The 23,336-nt window shown below is 39.8% G+C and overlaps 4 protein-coding genes across 7 annotated transcripts; 1 reads left to right on the top strand and 3 right to left on the bottom strand.

Moving 5' to 3' along the window:
• Window positions 1–1,592: 1,592 nt before the first annotated feature.
• LOC141814376 (UDP-D-xylose:L-fucose alpha-1,3-D-xylosyltransferase 1-like) lies at window positions 1,593–3,034 on the bottom strand. The gene is made up of 4 exons (XM_074702330.1): window positions 2,564–3,034; window positions 2,315–2,476; window positions 2,017–2,238; window positions 1,593–1,916 (listed from the first exon to the last, which is right to left on the bottom strand). Exons 1-4 carry the CDS (start codon window positions 3,032–3,034, stop codon window positions 1,707–1,709), a joined length of 1,065 nt encoding a protein of 354 aa, XP_074558431.1. The 3' UTR covers window positions 1,593–1,706.
• Window positions 3,035–4,293: 1,259 nt separating this feature from the next.
• LOC141814915 (UDP-D-xylose:L-fucose alpha-1,3-D-xylosyltransferase MGP4-like) lies at window positions 4,294–10,099 on the bottom strand. The gene is made up of 4 exons (XM_074702873.1): window positions 9,563–10,099; window positions 9,334–9,495; window positions 8,953–9,168; window positions 4,294–4,664 (listed from the first exon to the last, which is right to left on the bottom strand). The coding sequence occupies exons 1-4, from the start codon at window positions 10,067–10,069 to the stop codon at window positions 4,455–4,457; spliced, it is 1,095 nt and encodes a 364-aa protein (XP_074558974.1). The 5' UTR covers window positions 10,070–10,099; the 3' UTR covers window positions 4,294–4,454.
• Window positions 10,100–10,268: 169 nt separating this feature from the next.
• Window positions 10,269–15,634, top strand: LOC141815375 (small ribosomal subunit protein uS8my-like). Of its 3 annotated transcripts, none has more exons than XM_074703324.1 (5): window positions 10,285–10,362; window positions 10,401–10,451; window positions 11,433–11,605; window positions 14,125–14,285; window positions 15,355–15,634. In XM_074703324.1, exons 3-5 carry the CDS (start codon window positions 11,476–11,478, stop codon window positions 15,451–15,453), a joined length of 390 nt encoding a protein of 129 aa, XP_074559425.1. In that variant the 5' UTR covers window positions 10,285–10,362; window positions 10,401–10,451; window positions 11,433–11,475; the 3' UTR covers window positions 15,454–15,634. The 3 variants fall into 3 exon arrangements, with proteins under 3 accessions (XP_074559426.1, XP_074559425.1, XP_074559427.1); XM_074703326.1 differs by having other exon boundaries at window positions 10,310–10,362; window positions 11,474–11,605; XM_074703325.1 differs by having other exon boundaries at window positions 10,269–10,451; window positions 11,474–11,605.
• Window positions 15,635–20,042: 4,408 nt separating this feature from the next.
• LOC141814468 (actin-like) lies at window positions 20,043–21,392 on the bottom strand. Of its 2 annotated transcripts, none has more exons than XM_074702430.1 (4): window positions 21,333–21,392; window positions 20,870–21,263; window positions 20,186–20,799; window positions 20,043–20,108 (listed from the first exon to the last, which is right to left on the bottom strand). In XM_074702430.1, the coding sequence occupies exons 1-4, from the start codon at window positions 21,390–21,392 to the stop codon at window positions 20,043–20,045; spliced, it is 1,134 nt and encodes a 377-aa protein (XP_074558531.1). The 2 variants fall into 2 exon arrangements, with proteins under 2 accessions (XP_074558531.1, XP_074558530.1); XM_074702429.1 differs by having other exon boundaries at window positions 20,855–21,263.
• Window positions 21,393–23,336: the final 1,944 nt, after the last annotated feature.

Here is a 23,336-nt window from a genome sequence, read left to right on the forward strand (position 1 = left end):
TGTCTAATCTATTGTACATCCAAGCTTTATTCATATACATTGTAACCTTCTGCAAAAATACATTTTCATTCATTCGAAATAATCATGTACAAGGCGAGGTATATGATTGCATATGTTTTATGTAAAATTTTAGTAGTTCATTAACATAGTTAAACAACCTGTCTAATTAATGTAATCATTCCAATTCATTTTAGATTTATAAATCATACTATATTAAATTTAGATTACTATAGGTCATGATTATTATAGGTTATCTTACCACCTCGTAACAAAAATTTTTACCTAATGACAAATAAAGTAATAAAGCAATAAAGTAATAAAATTGTTACCTAATGACAAATATAGTAATAAAATTGTTACCTAATGACAAATATAGTAATACAATTTTCACCCGAGTATAACTGCTAATTACCTAATGATATAAATTAATTATATGCACTAACCATTATTGTTCAAGTCTTTGCTAGAAGGCATGAAAAAATGTTCAAGTCTTTGCTAGAAGCATGAATTTGATTTGGTTTTTTGTTCTGCATTTTTAATTTTCAAAAGATACATCCTAGCTCATTTTCAAATTTAGCCTAATTTAGCCTAATTTACACCAGATAATGCAGAAAAATTCTTCAATTTAGCCTAAATAATGTAGAAAAATTTTCCAATTTAGCCTAATTTCCGATTTACCTTGACAAATGGCCGAAGGAGAGATTATGCGCGGTTGGTGGAGAGAACGACGCTGGAGGTCGATGGGAGGATAGGTGGCCCAAGGGAGGTCGCCAGAGTTGCCGCTTGCCGGGAGGAGAGCACGCAGGAGTCTTCGCCGCGAAGAGAAATTGCCGCGAGAGATTGCTGGAGGAAAGAACCGCGAGTAGCTTTCGTCGGAGGAGAGAACCGCGTGAATAGATTTCGCCGGAGGAGAGAACGGGAGGAAGAACGCGAGAGAAAAGGAACTGGCCGGAGGAGAGAAATCGGCTGTGCCCTAAATCGCGAAGAAGATACCCAAAATCGCGAAGCTGCGGTGCCCTAAATCGCGGCATTAGCGACGGAAATTTGAATTCCATCGCTAATTAGCGACGGAATTAAAATTTCCGTCGCAACGCCGTCGCTAAGCTAGGGTCCTGACTGTTCACGAGTTATTTCCGTCGCTGAAATAGCGACGGAAATATACTTCCGTCGCTAATTAGCGACGGAATTAAAATGTCGTCGCTAATTTAGAGACGGAATTAAAGTTCTGTCGCTAAAATAGTGACGGAATTAAAATTTCCGTCGTTAATTAGTGACGGAATTAAAATTTCCGTCGCTAATTAGCGACGGAAATTTAGTTTCCGTCGCTAACAGATCTCATTAGCGACGGATATATATATTTCCGTCGCTAACTTAGAGACGAAATTAATATCTGTCGCTAATTTCGTCGCTATTTTCAGTAATTTTTGTAGTGTGTGTTGCCTCTAGGGACCTCGAGGTCTCGACCACATCGGTTCTAGCCCGAAAGATCTCAAGGTTTCGGCCCTTATGATCCTAGCCCGAGAGACAGATGCCAAATTAAGTACTTTAATTATTCTTCCAAATAATAGCTAGCACTTATTGTCCTTGAAAATAACCAATATAATGGGAAATTTCAGCGTACATTAATTTTGATTTACTTCGAAAGGTAAAATTGCCACACGGTGACGCATGCCTGCAGTCCAGCGAGTGGATGCATGGTGGCTTAATTATATTTGGCCGAGTGGTGATTCATCGGCGTGGTCATCCGCCAGCCAAAGTCCGTTATCTTTGAAACGCTTTATCTTGTTTTGAAGCCCTATCATGTAGTTGTTGTGGATGATGGCGTGCATGCCTCGGGTTCTGTTCACCCAATCCTCGTTATGGAAGTACAGCCCTCCCGATGGGAATGCAGCTTGAGGTAACAAGTGCAGATCCACCTGCAAGCAACCACGCCGGCCGGCCGGCCGGCAGCGTTGTACATGTTATATTGGACGATCATATCGATATCGCATATATATATAATATGTAAAGGAGCACCTCTTTTGCAGTTTTGCCCAGAGCACGATTGAAAGCTGGCTGGTCATGTGGCTTCGAATTCGCCTTGTCGGACCAATGCTGCTGTTGGATTTCCTCAATCCAGCTGGTTATCACCTTCTTGCCGCCCCTCGTCGGACGGAGGAAGATCATGCAACTGCAGACGTTGGTCTGGCCTTTGCTATCTGGAGGCGGCAGATTGTGAGAGTGATTCAGGGGCTTCACCTGTTCATAGATCGACTTGTTGTCAGAGCTAGCTAGGAGACATTCAAATTCCCTCCATGTACAGTAGTGTACTTACAGCGAGCATGTCGTCGGAGAAGTACACGTCGTGATCGCCTTCGAGGTAACGGAATGGATCCGCCAGCCACACCATGTCCACGTCGTTGTACATGACGCTGTATCCCAGCTGCAGAACGCTCAGCAAGTGGCGAGGCCTCCGCGATGTGATGTTGTAGAACCCCTGGAGATCGACCAAGCAGCTCATGAATTACCATCAGCTAGCAGCTGACAGCGATCGATGCGTGTTTAGAGGTCGGAGGATGAGCACCTGAGATCCGTAATTGTGGGCAGTTTGGGAATCGGGAGCGGGCTGGACCAGGACGGCGTGGCCGGGCCACCGGCGGTTGATCTCGTAGAGGCTGGCATAGTCCTCGGCGAAGATGAGCACCTGGTCCTGCCGCTTCTGACGCGCGACGCTGATGAGCCAGTTGTTCATCAAGGAGAGAAAGGGTTCGCTGACGGCGGTAACGATGAGAGTGTCGTTGCGGGCGGCGAAGGCCGCAGCGCGAGCGACCGTGTAGTCCTTCCATCGGGATTCGGGTCCGTCGTCGTCGGCGGGGTAAAAGGAGGATAAGAGGGCGGACACGGGTCGACGACCGGGCGACGGGAAGAAGACGAGGAGGAGGAGGACTAGAAGAGCAAGGACGGAGAGAAGGCCGTACCGGCTGATGCCTTGTGAAGAGAGTAGGCCGTGTTTAGCCACCGCCGCCAGCGGCGGCTGCCGGCGATTGAGATGCATGAGGGTGAAATGTGATGCACGACAATTTCCTCCGATGAAAGTCAACTCAGGCGGGCGGAGAGATATAGGAGAAGGATTGAAGGTGGCTGGTTGTTGAAGTTAATTGAACAAGAAAAAGATATATTTTAATAATTATTATATTTTTGATTTAAATATAAAATATATATATTTTTATGATTTCGTCATATGGGATAATTCTCCATGGTGACTTTTCGTTTGCCCAAATTGTTGGACAGATCAGATATCTTTAAAAGTCAACGATTTAATTTGACCCTTGAATCGTAATTCATATAAGATAAAATTTTAAAATATAAATAAATCTTCTCTTCTACGTAGTAGCCCTCCACTTTATCGCATTTAGCCCAAGAGGAGTGGACCCACTTTATAATAGTTTATTATATTTATATTTAAACTAAATATCTAAAAAAATGCAATAAAATTTATAATTTATTTGATTTTTTTTTTATCTCTTAATTAAGTTTAAAGTCATGCATCTCCGTACTGCTTACCAATTTGTACTCACTTTGTATTCTTCTTCACTTTTAATTTTACATCCAAAGATTGATTTTGGAGTTATATTGGTTTCATCTAATATTTAAAGTTACTAAAAAATTTAACATACAAGTTTTTTATTCTGTTCAGTTGACCTTTTGGTAGCGTAGGATGTACGATATATATTTTTTAAATAAATAAATAAATATATAATATTATCGAGCACCTTTTTTATCTTGATTTATTTATTATTGACATAATTCTTAATTAACTATTATTACACTATATCATTAAGGAATGAAAATCATTTTTAAAAAAATATTATCATATATATATATATATATATATATATAAAAGCGTGCTCACGTGACAGTTAGCTATCGACGTTACCACACGAACACGCCTCCTCAGTCGCACATGAGCAGCAAATCAAATGAGCAAAATCAAATGAGTAACATCTATCCAATCAAAAGTAAGACTCTGTATCGTGATAATTACAGTTTCTCGATTTACTTTTTGATCGTAAAGCCGATCATGTGAGACCGCTAAAGTGACAAATTCTACCTTTTTACAGAAGAAAAAGTAAGACTCTCCTGTTGTTAACACATACACAAATATTTTCTTATAAGAATTATGAGAATATAGCGTGAAAGAGTTGCCTACAGAATTATTAAAGGGCACTTGAGGCAGCCAATGTGGCTAAAACATAAACAAACATTAAAAAAAAAAAAATAGAAATGGAAATATAAGATCCTAACTAAGCCACTCAACACATACAGGTACTCTTGAAAATAATACGTATACGTATGTATTCCAGAAGGGTAAATTAACCGCGGAGAAAATAACCGATGGAAAATTTCATGCAGTTTTAATTAGCTTGAAAGGTAAATTTCTTACAAGGTAAATCCACAGGTGAATGAAGGTTTGCTTACGTTTGACCCAGTGGTGATTCATCCGGATGGTCATCCACCAACCAAAGCCCGTATTCTTTGAAACGTTTTATCTTCTTATCAAAACCTGTAATGTAGTTGTTATGAATGATGGCATGCATGCCTTGAGTTACCTTCACCCAGCTCGCGTTCTTGAAATATAATCCTCCCGATGGAAATGCAGCTTGAGGTAACAGATAAAGATCCACCTGCAGTTAAACACGTTGTCAGTCATATACGAGCATCAAGTAGGGTTTATACATTGAACTTGTGAAATAAAGATCAATGTAAAAAATGAAAGAGATGGACTGTGCAGTGAACTAAAACATATAATTAATTTAATCATATACATAACTGAGGAACAGAGGCCTACATTACGAATGAACTTGTGAAATAAAGATCAGTGTAAAAAATGAAAGAGATGGAGCAGTGAGCTTTAGGGTATAATGTAAATGAAGACCCGAGAGGAATGAAGCCTGATGGTGTATTTGGTGCATAGAAATTGTATTCAATTACTTATGAATTCTAATGGAATTTGCAAAAATAGACTCAAAATGTTATTATTGATTTGATTAGTTATGAATTCTCATGGGATTTGCAAAATTGAAGTAAAAAAACAATCCCACAAAAAAACTAACAAATATGTTCTTAAAAATATATATATTTATTCTTACTCCGTTCTTATCTTCCAAAGAAATATATACAACAAACAAATAAAAAAGCCAAACACGTTAGGTGGATTGGACAAGCCGAATGGGTGAAATAATTGGGCATGAGTAAGTAAATTAGTTAGGTTGATCAAATTAAGCAAGCATATTACTTAGATGAGTCGAACGGAGTGAGTGAACTACTTGGCCAATTGCACAAAGTCACCAAGTTTCACAGGCTCATCAAGTGGGTTTGTTGAGTTAGACCAACAACGAGATCAAGTGCAATAGGTTGATTGGGACAAACAAGCATATTGTGCAAGCTAGTTGAATTAACAAAATATTTCACGTAGGATATATAGGATAGATAGAATGGCTGGTTTGTCTAGCTAGAGGTGGAGAGAATAGGCGACACATCAAATTTGCAATCTTGCTCACAATATAAACAAATCAAATGTCAGAAGTGCATAGGCTCGTGCATGTTGTTCATGTCAATTATATCACAATGAAAAATAAGAAATGTAAATACAGGACACATTAACACGAATATTTATATGGTTTAGAGATCCTGCTACTAATTCACAACGTATGGCACATCCAAAGTGTCCCTCCCAAGTTCTCTACTAGGAATCACCCCTTCACAAGAGATATTAGAGCAACCCCCAACCGTCGAATGTCTACAATGATCACTCATCTCAAATAGAAGGAAGAATAAGTCTAATGAAGAAAGATTATCAAGAGCTTGACCTAGATCCAAGCCCTTGGAAGTTTTAAGCAATGTTAGCAGTTGATCTAAGTAGTATTAAGAATGTTTCTGTGTAACATCCTTTTTTTTCTAGCTCAAAGCACCCTAAAAGCTTTTATAATGAACTCTCCAATTACAACATTTTGTTCGCCTCCAGTTGATTAGAAATCTACCATTAGATGTACCAAATTTTTTCTATGTTATTACAAAGTGTCTTCAAAATGCGTGTTGCAGTCTCTCCAGTTTATGTATATAATTATGCATATGTTTTAGAAAGATTTGATCTCCAGTAACTATTGTTCCTAGTTAGCAATCAAATTCATGTTGCCAGATATACTAGGATTATTAAAATCATAGAGCATATTAATCAACTGTTTAAATTTTATAAAAATATTTATTAATTATATCAACCATCAAAATGTTCTACAAAAGCCAAAAAATATCTGGCTTTGGAATGAAACCAGACAGTCAGAACTTAAGAGTTCTTCAGTACATTAATGCTCCAACTATGCAACGTGTGCTTCTGGAAAACATCACTAAAAGTATATAAATGGCCTAAAAATGATCATTATATAATGATTATGTTGCCTATATATATTTAGGGGAATTTTGGACCAACTGTTGTCAAACTTGATTGGAAGTTCACAAAAGGAGGTAAGAAAGAATATCCAGATAAAATATCCCAAGGTTGCTTTGCAATTTCTCCTGAGGATATAACAGAAATATGTTTTCAATTGTCACCTTTGGGATTAATAGAAAAATAGCAATAGATAATTAGAGATTCAGTTTGAATCCAATGAACAAGGAGATGAAATTAAGAAAGCTCATGAGCAACAACATAATTATGGGCCATTCCTACCAAACATCCAATTAACGAGATGCAAATCTGAATCAAGGGAACTAAGTGAAAATTTGACTAGTGGACTGTAGATGACTGTAGTATGAGCCAAAACTACAGTGCCATGATGAGTCCTATTCAGATTTGAGTACAACTAATCTTATAATAAGAGTTTGTCCAAGAAAAATGCAAAAGGAGATGACTACAAACAATGAAGAATAAATATTGAATAAAAAGTTGCTGATTATGCGAAAAAGAAAAAGAACTAAATATATATTATCAACTCGATAAAAGAATTATTTTATTATGTGCTGTGTAGGAGTATATAACCCTTGTTAAAGGAGACTATATGCAAGTTTAAAATTCAGAGGGATGTCATGAGTGATGAATGATCTCACAAAATTTAACAGGAGTTAGTGCAACTTACAAATAAAAAAATGAAGGTTAAGAACTAGATAAGTTGCCTCTATCCAATTGTGGAAAATTAAGATGATTTTACTTCTATAAAATTAGTATGGAATCATTGTTTGACCAGAGAATTTATTTTGCAAAGAAACAAAAAGATCCATGTAGTTCAGCTTAAATGTTTGGGACATCAGGAAGTAGAAATTGTGGAAACTTGAAACTACTATTGTGGTAGTGAAAGGAGCATATTTATAGTAGGCCAACCAGACTAAGCTTCTAAAAGATGTAGCATTAATATGAACAATTGCTTTTATCTTACATTCATTGGAATAACCTCGCGATGTTCTGGTAATGTTAATGCATGAGATCAAATATTCCAAACTCTTAGCAATGTTAAATTATGCAGTACACTGCTCAATACTGCATAAGGAGTCAAAAGGATACAACATGGTACACGTTTCCAAGATGGGTCCGATATCATTGACATCAAATTACGTATTTTGAGTTAGTTCTGCATTAGTATTAGTATAGATCAATTCTTGGAATGGTGAAGGAATCAACTGGATGACTGATTGTAGATGTTGGACCACCAATGGGTCGGATGGTTCTTGGTTGTAGTTTGGATGTTGGACCTTAACAAAAAATAACAAACCTTAAGGTACAACAATTGAAGGAAGATTATGATGCTCTAGCTTAATTGGAAATGCAAGGATAATTCTTTAGGTTCAGGTCTCATGACTCATGAATGCAAAACCTTAGACTTTGGCTTATGCATTTTGGGTGCATGTTGCAAGCTTATCACATTAAGGATTGAACCTTCAGGCAGGCTCAGGAGAATTTTCCTATAAATTATACATGAGAATTTTCCTACAATTTATCTCCTTGTCATATATATATGTTCCTTTGAGAATTTCCCTACGAGCTTTGGAGCACAAAGTATGAAGGCCCCTTCCTTCAAGATCAAAGATCCTCCTTTTGACTAAAATTTTTCAGCCATCTCTAATTGGGTTGATTTTTTTTTAACATATTGGCATAGATCTATAAGGTAAACCAATGCTACCATCAACCCTTCCCACTTACCAAATGATGGCAAAAGTTATGAGAATTTTATTTAGTTGTAATAAATGCCAATTTGTAGAATGTTGCAAATTCATAAACAACACTTTCTTTGACCTTATAAGAGTGTATAGTGTAAGAATTAAATACGTGATAACTGAGACGCAAAGACTCATTCTGTTCTGAATATGAACTACCACTCTGAGAAGAATTGTTCAAAGGGATATCTAAAAGCACTGATTATTCTTTCTTTGATGAAACTATGGAATGGGATTACAACAATCATCATTATCATCAAGTTACTAGCACCAACTATTTGGGGTCAGTTCCATGAGTCTTTTCCTTCCATTTAACATTATACAAGTTGCATCATCATTAAAACATTTTTATTATATTAACTGAAATTTTCTTTGGTCTTTCTCCGTCTCTTACTGCTTCCATGCTAATTGATTCAGCTGTCTAGATATATATTCTAGTAGCCCTGCATTTGTCTTAATTTTATCTACTATAGCAATGTTGAATAAATTAAACATTTCAGTAATTTATGCAATTGAATTGTATCTAGGTCCAGCCATGCAACCATGAAGCTCAGTTAAAAACAATTAACATCACTATATTTAGTTTTTATATCATGATAAAAATTTAATGTTCAGATGCTAATATTGGATTCGTGAGATAAATCACAAATTTCTCATGTATAATAGATGATTACCGCATATAAAATATAAAAAAATTGATAAAAAAAGAAAAATGAATTCATGAAACTGAATTCTTAATTAGCAAAGTTATGGAATGATGTAAAGCACCTCTCCTGCAGTTTTGTTCAAAGCCCAATTGAAAGCAGGCTGGTCATTCGATTTTGTTTTCTTGGACCATGGCTGATTTTGGAGTTCATCAATCCAACTGTTCATCACCATCTTTGCTCCTTCGGTAGGACGAAGAAAAATCATGCAACTGCATATGTAGGTCCGTCCCTTCTTCCCTGGAGGGGGCAAATCGTGAGGGTGATTTAGAGGCTTCACCTGTTCATATAGACGGAATAGCTATTCTCAGAAGATACAAGGATAGTACACAGAATCATAGAAAACATCAGAAGAGATATAGAATTCTACCAAAAAGTAACTAAGTTCTACACATATCTTCATATTCTCACCCCAAACTACATTAAAAGCATCCACAGTACTTACAGCAGCCATATCATCGGTGAAGTATACGTCGTGATCGCCTTCAAAATAACGGAATGGATCCGCCAACCACACCATATCCACATCGTTGTACAAGACACTATATCCCAGCTCCAGAATGTGCAGCAAATGGCGAGGCCTCCGCGATGTAAAATTGAAGAACCCCTGCATAGCAACTCAACCATCGGCAACAATGCCGCAACATCAACAAAATCCAAACTCAGAAGAGCACCTGAGATCCGAATTTGTGGGCAGTCTGAGTGTCGGGAGCAGGTGGGACCAGGACGGCGTGGCCAGGCCACCTGCGGTTAACCTCGTAGAGGGTGGCGTAGTCCTCGGCGATGACGATCACCTGCTCCTGACGCTTCTGCCGCGCGACGCTGATGAGCCAGTTATTCAAGAAGGGGAGATAGGGTTGGCTTACGGCGCAAACGATGACGGTGCGGTTGCGAGCGGCGAAGGCCGCAGCCTGAGACAGCGTGTAGTCCTTCCACCGGGATACGGATCCGTGGCCTGCGTCGCCGGGGGAGGAGAAGAGGGCGGCCATGGGGCGGGACAATGGGAGGAAGACGCCAAGGAGGAGGAGAAGGGCGAGGACGGAGACAAGGCCGGATCGGCTGAGGAAGAAGGAGGGCATGGTGCGTTGCGTCTGAGCGTTGAAAGAGGCGCGGGGGGAGAGCGGGTAGGGTTTGGCCGCCGCCGGCACCGGCAGCGGCTGCTGCCGTTGATAGAGAGACATGAGGAACCGAGATCTGCAGATGGGTCTCTTCCAAAGTGCCACCGCCGACGATCACCCTCATCATCATGACGGATCTAACAACCCGCGCGGATTACGGGTTCAGACGGACCGGTGCGTGACGAGTTCGGGTTGACCCGCCGGTTTAAAAAACCTGAGACCCGATCCAACGGTTGAGATAAACGAAAGCCCTTCTAACCCTATCCCATTACCATCCGCCTCGCCGCCTCAGCGCCTCCCGTGAATCGCCTGCAGAGAAACCAACAGACGGCGGTCCCTGTCTCTGATCTCCAAGTTCGAATCCCACCAGTCCGGCAGTGCCCGATCTCCAAGCTCGAATCTCACCAGTCCGGAAGTCCTTGATCTCGAAGCGCTCCTGTTTTAGGTGAGATTTTTTGCTCCCTTTCCTTGTTTCCTTCTATTTCCTTTCCTTTTTCTTGTGCTCATCCCGTGTCCTGCGATCTGTGCGCCGAACATGGCAAGACAAACTGCCGTGGTTATTGTTTGGTTGATTATGAAGCTTGGAAATAGGAATCCCTGCAGTTAACACCAACCTTTTCCCCAGTGGCGAGCAAAACTTGTTTACTTGTAGAGTTTGACCAATTGATTTGACGCTTGAAACTGTTGGTATTTTAAGTGTGAATTGTGAAGTCTGAATATTTTCTATGCAGGACTTTGTATTCGTATAAACCATGCAAATTAGATTGTATGTTTTTAAATGCCAATTAAGATTTACTAAGCCCTCGATCTGATAACCATATGAATGTAGAATGTTTTAGCATTTATTCTGAAATAGCATTCATCAATCATCATCCAGTTCTCTCTTTTGGTGCTCAACATATTCTTTGAGAAGACATGGGTTTAGAAGAGTCAGGTTCTGATTTTTTTCGTTGAGATCTAGAGGGCTAACACAAAAAATAAGTTTCTGCTGTTCTGCTATTGGCATTTTTTGTGTTTGATTGAGTTTGTTTGAAACTGAAACTTATTTTTTTTTCTTTTTTTTTATTACAGATTTATTTTTTGTGTGTGGTGTGGATTATGGATTATGATCAAATTAAGTGGGATGGCCCGCTCAACCCTCAACCCGCCTTGGGTTGGGTTATGGATTTTGCAGCCTGTTGGAATGGCGGGTCGGTTAGTCCCACCCCGCCAGATGTTGGGGGTTTGGTGGGTCAGCCTGCTCCGTCACAGGTTTACCCATTTGATAGATCTAGATAAAATTGATATTTTAAATATTTTTTAAAAGTTAAATTTTGGAACATTTTGGTAAAGTTTAAAAACTTTTTTGAAAATATTTAAAATTATCAAAAAAATTATTATTTTTAAAAGTGTTAGGGCATCCTAATCTTGCATCTTCTTGCCACAGCCACGGCTCATTCCGAACGTCTCCCCTCGTTCGACTTGAAGCAATGGGTCGCAGGATACTGAACGATGCGCTGCAAAAGATGCTGAACGCAGAGAGGCGAGGCAACGCCTCCACCACCCTCCAGCCCATCTCTGGCACCATTGTTGCTTTCCTCAACGTCATGAAAAATCGAGGTTCTTGCTCCCTTCTCTCTCTCTCTCTCTCTCTATATATATATATATATATCTTGTTACTTGCATTCTCACTCACTCCTTTTTTTTTGTTAAATGTACTTAATTGTTCTGGTAGAAGAGAGCTGTTTGCTTTTTGATGTAGGAAAAAGTTGCACAAGACTTTCTGTACAGTGCAACTAATAGCTAGTGGTAATTGGATAATTCTTGAAGTTCTCAGGCTAATGCCTTAGAGACACTGCTACAATTTGAATTTATGTTTGATGAGAAGAAAAAAGAAGGTTTTGGAGACAAATAAGAAATATTTCCCTTATCCATTCTGATCCATTTTAAAAGGAAAAGGAAAATATAGGTCATATATTAATCAGTATAATTAAGGAGATAATGCACTTTCTGTTATGTTTAGACTTCGAGCTTCTAATTTTCAGCCTCAACTTGCTGGAACTGGCATAGTTGATTTATAAGTTTCAGGGTTTATTAAACTTAAAAAAAAAAGTTACAATTTTATTCTACAGGATGCTTTCAATTGACATTGTCTAGTTTTCATCTTAAGCTATTTTTTATATTTGCGCTTCCTTTCATTCATTTTGTCTGAATTTGCTATTGTATCTACTCGATTTAGTGTCTTTCTTGAGATACATGCATTGCAGGTGTTATGTTGTACTTTTTATGTTCTCAAAGCCCTTTAACATCTATGTACACAGCTATAATTTTCATCAAGGTGCTTTGTATTTATAAAAGAACATATTCTACACCTATGTGGTATTTCACATTGTTTTGGAACATTTTTTCTCCTTATATTGGGGCATATTAGCGTGTAGACAATTGTGCTAAAACCTTGAATAAATAATTATTAAGATATGCTACAGTGACCTTTTGGAAGTTAGATGCACATGAGACAACGTACTTCTCGTAAAAGTTAAAATCAGGCTATAACCCTTAGTATTTTTTGTAATCATACCAGCCAAATTATTAATGTCATGATCTGTAACAAAATCTTGCAAAAGATTCACTTAAGTGAGAGTAGTCATAATGACTTGGTATTACCGCTGATATACCCTTATGGCAGATATGATTCAAGTATCCAATCCCATAGTTGGCATGCAAATCTTGTTTTGAATTTACACTTTTCATTTGTACTTGCCTTCTCTACCTCACCGACACAGCCATATCTAAAACCCACTTTGTGCACAGTCTATAACCATACAATGTGTACCATGTACAGTCCACTAGATTCAAGCTTCTCAACCAAACTTGTGTGATCATGGTTCTAATTAATGCATCTTGCAAGGTGGAGTTACCGTATTCAGGGCAGTGTATATAAACAACAGAGGGTTGGGTTACTGCAAAAAGAATTTCTTCCTTCTATGCTAACAAAATGCCCTAGCTAAAAAACAATAGTGGAACTTCAGGAGGCAGTTTATTTTTTTCCCTCAGAATACTATAGTCTAAATGATTGTTATAAATTCACAGTCTATACCATGAACAATTGATAATTAAATTCTAAATAGTATCTTCTTCATGGTTCAAAGACTTACCAACTGTCAAGGCAACTAGTGAAATGTGTAAAATATTTTTTTTATTAGAAACAATTTCATTTAATCCCTCTTCATATTCACATTCCTTCTTCTAAGTCAAGAGTTATTAGTCTCTTGTGAAGAATAAGTGAAGCCGGAGCTCTTAAAGCTTTGATTGATATTAAGTTCTATGTAATGCAATGCTTGAAATCTCATTTTGGTCCTTGGCTAGAATGATAGGTGTCAGTCATGCCGATAGTGCCAACATGCAGTCAAAAAAAAAACTTGAGATACTGATGGAGAGGAGGAAGGAATTTGGGTGGAGGAAGAAACTTGCCTCGCAGAAGCCTCATTATTGCCTTGCTTAGGAGAAGGGCCATTTGACATTGTGGAATCCTTAGATGCCTTGGGCGGAGCTTCTAGCTGTGCCACCTTTTTCGAGGAATATTTGTGACTGGATTTGTGTCTTGTCGTTTTACATGTTGGTTGGTAGGTGGAACAAAGTGTTCGGTTTGGGCTTGCTGACCAGGAAGAAAAATTCAATCCTTGATCTAGTGTAACTTTTTTTTTTGTTGCTGCTGTAAACTATCAAGTAATTGTTCTTTTAAACTTTTCATTTTTTTATTTCTATGAATTACATTTATTTTATTGACACTGAATTTATTTTTAATATATTTAATTGGAGAAACTACTGTACTATAGAGCGAAAAATGCATACACAGTTTAATCATCTTCTCCCAACCATTTGGGTTAGCTCCATGGATTTTATCACTCCACTGTTAGCTCCATTTTGGTTTTATGTTGATATTTGATGACAATCAAATACACATATTGGAAACCATTTGGTAGAATTTCTTTAATTCTGGATGATTCCTAGGGCACATTTTCTATGAGGGAAGAAAACTAGAAATAAGATACAGAAAGATATCCCAACTATACTAAGTTCTTTCACAATCTTTAGTATTTGGTCTTTCAGAATTTTAACAGGAGCCATATTTTTTGCAGGATATATTAAAGACTTTCAAGTCTTTGATCCACATAGAGTGGGGCGGATTTCTGTAGAATTATTTGGCAGGTTAAAGGATTGCAAAGCTCTTTCATATAGACAGGACATCAAAGCTAAAGATATTGAAGAATACAGACTACGAATGCTTCCAACACGGCAGGTTTGTTTTTAACTAATGGTGCTTACTATATATATATATATATATATATATATATATATATATATATTGAAATCATTAGTTTCATACTTTACAGTCCCATTCACTTGCTGTTATTTGGATCTTTAGCTGTTGGCTTCTTATTATATGATACAATCTGAAAAAGAGGAATACAATATGATCTGTTATAGTTCTTTCTAGCATGCATACTTGCTCAATAGTAAATAAAAAAAAAATCAGGAAAGTGATCCACAAAGAAGCAAATAAGCGAAGGAAGTCTTAGGTAATTAATTACTGAACTAGATATAACTGGATTTAGGGCTAACGTTATATAAGTTTGCTGTCCAATGTTCCAGTATTTCTTTGCATTAAAATTGCCATGCATAAAGAATTCCACATGTATTCACTATCTTGTCTTGTTGCCATGCACATTTCTAACAGAGTATGATGCACACACTTAGTTCAACTATAAAATTTCAGAACAAATTAATTATCTGTTTGGTGTTTGCTACTTTATAATAATCCCTGGAACCTAGTTCAACTATAAAATTTCAGAACAAATTAATTATCTGTTTGGAGTTTGTCTACTTTGCTCATATATTGCTAAAACTTCTCATCATTTAGACTGCCTCTTCCACAAAGCTTTAGTTTAATCCAGTTTGCATTGTCTCAACCTTTTGGGTATCTTTGTCCTCAGAAAGCCAAAGTTTAGACTTCCTTTCAGTTTGCATTGTCGTCAACCAATCTGGATGAGAGGACACTTGCTTTTGAATATAGTTTCTTATGTCTAGAGCTCAATAGAGCTGTAACTGTAAGGTCCATATAACCAACACTAAATTGTTAAGGCTTTTGTCTTGATTAGGACTGAAGAGTGATTCTGACCCTATATATTTGGAATATATTAGTTTTTCTCTAATGATTAACCTTTCCATTCACGTCTAATCTATATCCAATTTCCAAGACCCATCACATTTCCAACCACCACACAATTTTAGTCATGGATGTGATGTTGCGAATTATTCTCTTTTGCTATTTAAATTGGTGAAACGTTCAACTATTTTTCCTTTTACAGTGGGGATATGTTGTAATCACAACTCCAAATGGCGTCTTGGACCATGAGGAAGCTTTAAAGCAAAATGTTGGGGGTCAAGTTCTTGGTTATTTTCATTGAAATGGTAGAGATCATTTCAAGCCAAACTTATTTATTTCTAGCATCCAGTCCTGAGCAAGCTAAATCAAACAGAGTCCTGTTAGTGACCTCAAGTTTGTAACTTGTCTTGTTGCTCATGAGACCTTACTGTCATGTACCTTGATGCCAAGAGACGTAAGAGATCAGTCTATAATTTCTATAATTCTCCATGCTTGTGTTATTCATGAGATTTTGCAAGTTTAATCAATTTTCATTGTAGATCTTGTGTGTCCGTATTCATATTGCTAATGATAATAGTTTTGTGTGGTGGTTGTGTTGGCTTTTCTTGAAGGAGATTATAAATGAAGTTGGAAGAACCCAAACTTTTGATCGATGGATCTGCCTTTGGGCTAGAAACTTAGCTGCATGGTTTGGATTAATTCTCATCGTATTTGATTAAATTTCATGGACAAAAATTTTAAAAGAACTTTTTATTTTTATTATCATCATCCTATATTAAAAGGATGCCGTTTTAATTTTTATCAACAAAATACTCTTTACTTTAAATAAAATTGTTATATATTATATCGATTTTTATCAAACAATTGCGCAGAGTAATCCTATCAAGATTAGTTATAGAAAAGGATAAAAATATAAGTGGATACTTTTAAATATTTTTTCAACCTAGAATATATTTTTAACAATAATAATTTTTTTTAAAAATATTCTTTTAATATTTGTCCAAATCTTAGTTCAATTTAAAAAAGTAAAAAAGTATTGGGGGATGATGTAGGGGTAAGATATTTTGGTGACCAATAGAAGCATCACAATTGGAATTTCATCTAGAAAGCATTTGCTGATAGTGGGATAGTAGATAATGAACATTCAATGTCGAGTGCATGATGTGAGTGCTTTTTAAATTTATTTTAGTGGTTGATAAAAAAATTTTATGACATCAGACGGTCCATTTTCAAGATTAATCGAATCGTAAAAACTAAATAATTAAATTATCAAATAAATTAAATGCCGGTGTAATTTAGCCTTCTTCAAAGGAATGGAGGGAGACATGACTCATTGCCATTTAATTTTTAACAATTTTATACACATAAGGTATATGATAAAGTGGTCATTTTAGTGGACCACCATTATAAAATTATTAGTGAATTCTCTATAGTATTGTTTCTGTTGCGATCCGCTTCCAGATGTGTCACCGGCTCCTCAACACCAAGATGCAGCGGGGGTGAGAGAAGAGAGGTCGACTAAGCTCCTGCGCCTGTAATCAACACAAGCGTGAGAGGGAAGACTAGGGGTGCCCTGGCGCGATCACTCCGACGACCAAGTCAGCCACTGAAGAAGACGAAGAAGAAGGAACTGCAGTGATGTATTATATGTATATCTTAATTAAGGAACATGTCCCATCATCGATAATGACCTTGTCAGAGGTGATAGAATGATCAGAATATCAGTCCCATCGTTGGCACGCGATGGTATTGTCACTTCGCACGTGGGTGTCAGGGCGGCGATCATAATTAAGGGGTATGGGACTGTCAGAAGAAATGATGGGAGTGATGGAGCAGGGCACCGAGAGGTGAAATTCGTATAAGTTGAGTCTGGGCCGAGACGGTGGAATCTGACTGACGGAGAGGAATCGACTCAAAGTCAAGAGTCGGTCTGAGGACTCTGCCTGAGAATTCGACCTGAGGACTTTGCCTGAGGATTCGACTTGAGTATTCGGACTCGGCCTTAGGAGTCTGCCTGAGGATTCGGCCTGAGGAGTCTACTTGAGGACTCGAACTTGGCCTGAGGACTCGGATTCGGCCTGAGGAGTCTGCTGAGGACTCGGCCTGAGGACTCGGACTCGGCCTGAGGAGTCTGCTAAGGACTCGGATTCGGCCTGGAGAGTTTGCTGAGGACTCTGCCTGAGGACTCAGACTCGGCCTGAGGATTCAAACTGAGGATTCGGATTCGGCCTGAGGAGTCTGCTGAGGACTCTGTCTGAGGACTCAGCCTGAGGATTCAGATTTGGCCTGAGGACTCGGATTCGACCTAAGGAGGCTGACTCCTTCCTAACTTGGCTGACTCCTTGCGGTGCTCGGCCGAGTTGATCAACGTTAAAATATGAGTTTTGACCGAGTGGATAGGATTTGGGTGTTGTGTCTTGGTTCGATTATAACACCCATAACATAAGTCTCCCCGCTAGTCTAGTCGAAAGAAGCGTGAGTCAGACTGACTAGACCAAGTTGTAATAGTCCAGCAAGGATTCAAAGGCCCTTCAGAAGCAGGCGAGGGCCAGCGAGTACCGGAGTTCGAAGGAGCCCGAGCCGAGTTAAACAAAAGTCAGGAAGAGAAAATATAACTTGAGCAATCGTCACAGTAGGCCAACCTGAGGTGAGCTCAATCCTCGACTATGTTCTAGTCGGGAGAGATTGGGTCCTGAAAAGGGCAATTGCTGATGGAGCTAGTCCGAGACCAGAAAATGAGCTTGATCCCGACTATGCCCGAGTCGGGAGAGGTTGAATCCTGAAGAGAGTAATTGTTGATGGAGCTGGTCCGAGATCAGAAAATGAGCTCAATCCCGATTATGTCCGAGTCGAGAGAGGTTGAACTCTGAAGAGGGCAATTACTGATGGAGCTGGTCCGAGACCAGAAAATGAGCTCGATCCCGACTATGTACGAGTCGAGAGAGGTTGAATCTTGAAGATGGCAATTGCTGATGGAGCTGGTCCGAGACCAGAAAATGAGCTCGATCCTTACTATGTCCGAGTCGGAAAAGGTTGAACCCTGAAGAGGACAATTGTTGATGGAACTGGTCCGAGACCAGAAAATATATGGAGGACTCGGGAAGTGGCCTACAAGGAGCATGTTCATTAATCATAAAGAAATTATGATAGAATATATATGGGAGGATAAGGAGCAAGTCGGGCTCCTAGGAGGGAGGAGCAAGAGCCGCAAGCAGGTTTCGAGAAATTATCAAGACTACAGCGGCTACCAACCGGTCGAACTCTTCCGGTGTCATAGTGATGAGGGGAGGTCGATGAGGATCATCCATTGGCATGTCGCAAAGCAGGACTCTAAGCTTCCCACAGACGGTGCCAAAATATGTTCCTGTTGCGATCCGCTTCCAGATGTGTCACCGGCTCCTCAGCACCAAGATGCAGCGGGGGCAAGAGAAGAGAGGTCGACTAGGCTCCTGCGCCTGCAATCAACACAAGCGTGAGAGGGAATGCTAGGGGGTGCCCTGGTGCGATCACTCCAACGCCCAAGTAAGCCACTGGAGAAGACGAAGAAGGAACTGCAGTGATGTATTGTATGTATGTGTGTGAGCGCGCGTACCTAAGGGCAGAGGGGAGTGACCGTATATATACAGGAGAGGGGCGTAATGTCATGTCTTAATTAAGGAACGTGTCCCATCATTGGTAATGACCTTGTCAGAGGTGATAGAATGATCAGAATATCAACCCCATCGTTGATACGTGATGGTATTGTCACTTCGCACATGGATGTCAGGGCGGCGATCATAATTAAATGGTATGGGACTATCAGAAAAAATGATGGAAGTAATGGAGCAGGGCACTGAGAGGTAAAATTCGTATGAGTCCGAGTTTGGGCTGAGACGGTAGAATCTGACTGACGGAGAGGAGTCGGCTCAAAGGCAAGAGTTGGTCTGAGGACTCTGCCTGAGGATTCAGACTTGGCCTGAGGATTCTGCCTGGGGATTCAACCTGAGTATTCGGACTCAGCCTAAGGAGTCTGCCTGAGGATTCGGTCTGAGGACTCGGATTCGGCCTAAGAAATCTGCTGAGGACTCGGCCTGAGGAGTCTGCCTGAGGATTCGGATTCGGCCTGAAGAGTCTGCTGAGGACTCAGACTCGGCCTAAGGAGTCTGCTGAGGACTCTACCTGAGGACTCGGATTCGACCTGAGGATTCGGACTGAGGAGTCTGCTGAGGACTCTGCCTGAGGATTCAGATTTGGCCTGAGGACTCGGATTCGGCCTGAGGAGGTTGACTCCTTCCTAATTTGGCTGACTCCCTGCGGTGCTCGATTGAGTTGATCGGCGTCAAAATATGAGTTTTGACTGAGTGGATAGAATTTGGATGTTGTATCTCGGTTCGATTATAACACCCATAACAAGTATTATAGTACAATTTTTAATTAAAATATACTTATATAATTTTTTATTAATCATCAAAATAAATTCAAAAAATACTCAATTGAGATTATCAATCATCAATCTGTGATCCATGGCTATAGAGCACTCTGCTACTGAATTTTTGCATTTCACGTGACTTTTAGATTACTCGATAATTTTGTATAAAAAAAATCAATATGATCATAAAATAAAAACCCAACTAGTTGATACACAATGAATGAGGAGAATAAAATAAATTAAAGTATTATTGTGGGTATGATATTCAATGACACTTAACAAAAATTGAAACAATAAAGTAACAGCATCCGATCAATTGTTCTGGCACAAATTTATTTGCCATGTTCCTCCAAAAAGTAAGCATGGAACAGAAAATATAATCAAGCAAAAATATGTAACATCTACTGGACAGTTAATTCAGTTGAAAATCTGAGTAATATAATGGCTCTGATCCAGTGAGTTGTGCTGTGGAAGAACTAGACTTAGAAGCATTTCCTGTGAACAATGGAAGGCCCAGACTCATCGTACTCTGCCTTTGCAATCCACATCTGCCATGGATGATGAACAATGTTAATTATATTAAAGTAAGTACAAGATCAGAGTTTAAATTTTGAATTTTGTATACCTGTTGGAAAGTGCTTAGAGAGGCCAGGATGGATCCTCCGATCCACACGCTGTACTTCCTCTCCGGCGGCGCCACCACCTTGATCTTCATGCTGCTCGGCGCCAGCGCGGTGATCTCCTTGCTCATCCTGTCAGCGATCCCAGCGAACATGGTCGTCCCGCCGCTCAGCACGATGTTGCCGTACAGATCCTTCCTGATGTCCACGTCGCACTTCATGATCGAGTTGTAGGTGGTCTCGTGGATCCCGGCAGCTTCCATCCCGATCATGGACGGCTGGAAAAGCACCTCCGGGCAGCGGAACCGCTCCGCCCCGATGGTGATCACTTGCCCGTCGGGCAGCTCGTAGTTCTTCTCCAGGGACGAGCTGGTCTTTCCCATCTCCAACTCCTGCTCGTAGTCCAGCGCGATGTACGCCAGCTTTTCCTTGATGTCCCGGACAATTTCGCGCTCGGCCGACGTCGTGAAGGAGTACCCGCGCTCCGTCAAGATCTTCATGAGAGCGTCGGTCAGGTCGCGGCCGGCGAGGTCCAGGCGAAGGATTGCGTGCGGCAGCGCGTAGCCCTCGTAGATGGGCACAGTGTGGCTCACGCCGTCGCCGGAGTCCAGCACAATACCTACGATGAGAATTGACATCCAAATTAAGGAGCATCGATCGGTGAATTAATACGCCGGACGATACGCGACCTGTGGTTCGGCCACTGGCGTAGAGCGACAGCACGGCCTGGATGGCGACGTACATCGCCGGAGCGTTGAAGGTCTCGAACATGATCTGGGTCATCTTCTCGCGGTTGGCCTTGGGGTTCAACGGTGCCTCGGTGAGCAGAATCGGGTGCTCCTCCGGCGCCACGCGGAGCTCGTTGTAGAAAGTGTGATGCCAGATCTTCTCCATGTCGTCCCAGTTGTTCACGATGCCGTGCTCGATCGGATACTTGAGCGTTAAAATGCCTCGTTTGGACTGAGCCTCGTCTCCGACGTACGCGTCCTTCTGGCCCATGCCGACCATCACGCCGGTGTGGCGCGGGCGGCCGACGATGCTAGGGAAAACAGCCCTCGGAGCATCATCTCCAGCAAAACCAGCCTGAGAAAGATCATACGATCGAATTAAATATATATGTTCCAACAAGATCGATCGAGGTTGAAGTTGTACCTTGACCATGCCAGTTCCATTGTCACACACAAGGGGCTGGATATCTTCACCTTCTGCCATTTTTTAGCTGCTACGATAAATTAAATTCATTAATGAACACAGAAGAAGAATAAGAAGAATGGAAACAGTGCAGCTAACGAAGATCAATTCCACTTCCAGAAAAAAAAGGAAGGGAGGATTACATTGAAATCTCGCCTGCAGTCACAGAAATGAAGAGGAGGAATGAGCTTGAAAGCTTGACGCTAGGGCAATTATTTATCATGCTCGATTGCGCAGGGTCAAAGAAGGTGATGAAGATGGTAGTCCGCGGCGCCCGCTGCCAATATCGTCGCTCGTTCAAGGATAAAGAGAGAGAATTATGGGACTGATTGTTCATCACCAAAATTCCCATCAATGTCTAAAACATTTGTTTAGTGTAGCAAAAAAAAAAAAATCCAATTTTTTTATTTATTTAAAAAAATTGATTGGAGAATATTTTAATTTTTTTGGTGTAAGCAACAAAATATCTAAAATTTAATGTTTCACCGTTTGTAGTTTACATCCTTATAATAATAATAATTATTATTATTATTTTAAAAAATAATTTATATATACATAAAATAAAAGAGGTTAGACCCCTCAAATGTATAATCAAAAGACCAGCATCATAACTCAGACAGTACTAGCTGTTGAGCACACACATATGATCCATCACATAAGAAATTACATCAAACTCATAACACCACAAACACCAAGACACCATAGCCCCACATGTCCACACAAGTGAGCAATTCATCTCAGAAACAGAGCCACCGGCATGCTACCGTGGCTTGAGATCTACAAATCGATACACATGGACCTACACCTTGCAAAAAATCCAATCAAAATCTCGGATAATAATGCCTTGATAACGCCATCGATTTCGTGCCTCCTATATATAGTATATCAAGCTAGAGATGCCGAGGTAGTATGCCTTGATTTTTGTTGCTCCATTCTTGTAATGTCGTCGAAGAATCTGTTGCATCTCCTCAAAAGAAGTAAAATTTTGTCTAATACCGAGCCACTGCTTGACCTTGCCCCATGCCTCACAAACCTTGGGACATTTAAAAAACAAGTGGTGGTTGATTTCTTCATGAAGTTGGCATAACTCACACAACTTGTTAGGCTCATACTCCACGCGATCCTTGGTCCTCAAGTGCCTATTTGCTAACATCCACAAGATAAATCGATGTTTAGGCATAACTTCTGGCCTCTACACCACCGACTCTAAGCTACCTCCAAACCCCGTGGCATGAAAAAATGATAAGCATTAGAAACCATTTTTTTCCCACCAACAAACCAGTCTATCATAGCCATATTAGCCCTCCCCACACCATTCGAGCTATGGACAATCTTGTCTCGGATTTCAATAAGTCTTTTAATTAGAGGAGAATCTGAAAGCTTTACATTCCATGCCCAAAAATCTACATTTTTAACATAATGATGATGCACCCAATTCATCCATAGAGAATTCTTTTAAGATTGTATGCCCCAAAGTATCTTACTTAACAAAGCTTTATTCCATGCGTGGAGATCCCGAAAATCATAGCCTCCATCCTTCTTTGATTGACAAATTTTAGACTAAGAGATAGGAGACCACTTAGAAGACCATACAAAACTTCGACAAATAACCTTGATTTTTTCAATTACCGCACTTGGAATTGGTAGCATAGATAGCCAAAAACATACTATATATTGAAAAATCATGCCCAACAATTCCAATCTACCAGCGTAAGATAACGTATGCTTGGGTCACGCATTAATCCTTCGAGTGATAGCATCCAAAAGTGGTCCATAATTGACAATAAGAAGCTTCTCCGCCGCTAAGGTGATGCTCAAGTACCTAAAGGGAAAGGAGCCTTCATAAAAGCCCATGATTTGAAGTAATTGATTCTTGATAGTAGCCTCTACATCGGCCATGAAAATCTTTAATTTTTGCTGATTAGCTTGTAAACCTGATATCTCCCCAAAGAAATTCAAGCAATC

The sequence above is a fragment of the Curcuma longa genome, chromosome 21 (assembly GCF_044706935.1).
Source record: "Curcuma longa cultivar G26 ecotype Majalengka, Jawa Barat chromosome 21, ITB_CL_G26_1.1, whole genome shotgun sequence".
Taxonomy (NCBI): Eukaryota; Viridiplantae; Streptophyta; class Magnoliopsida; order Zingiberales; family Zingiberaceae; genus Curcuma; species Curcuma longa.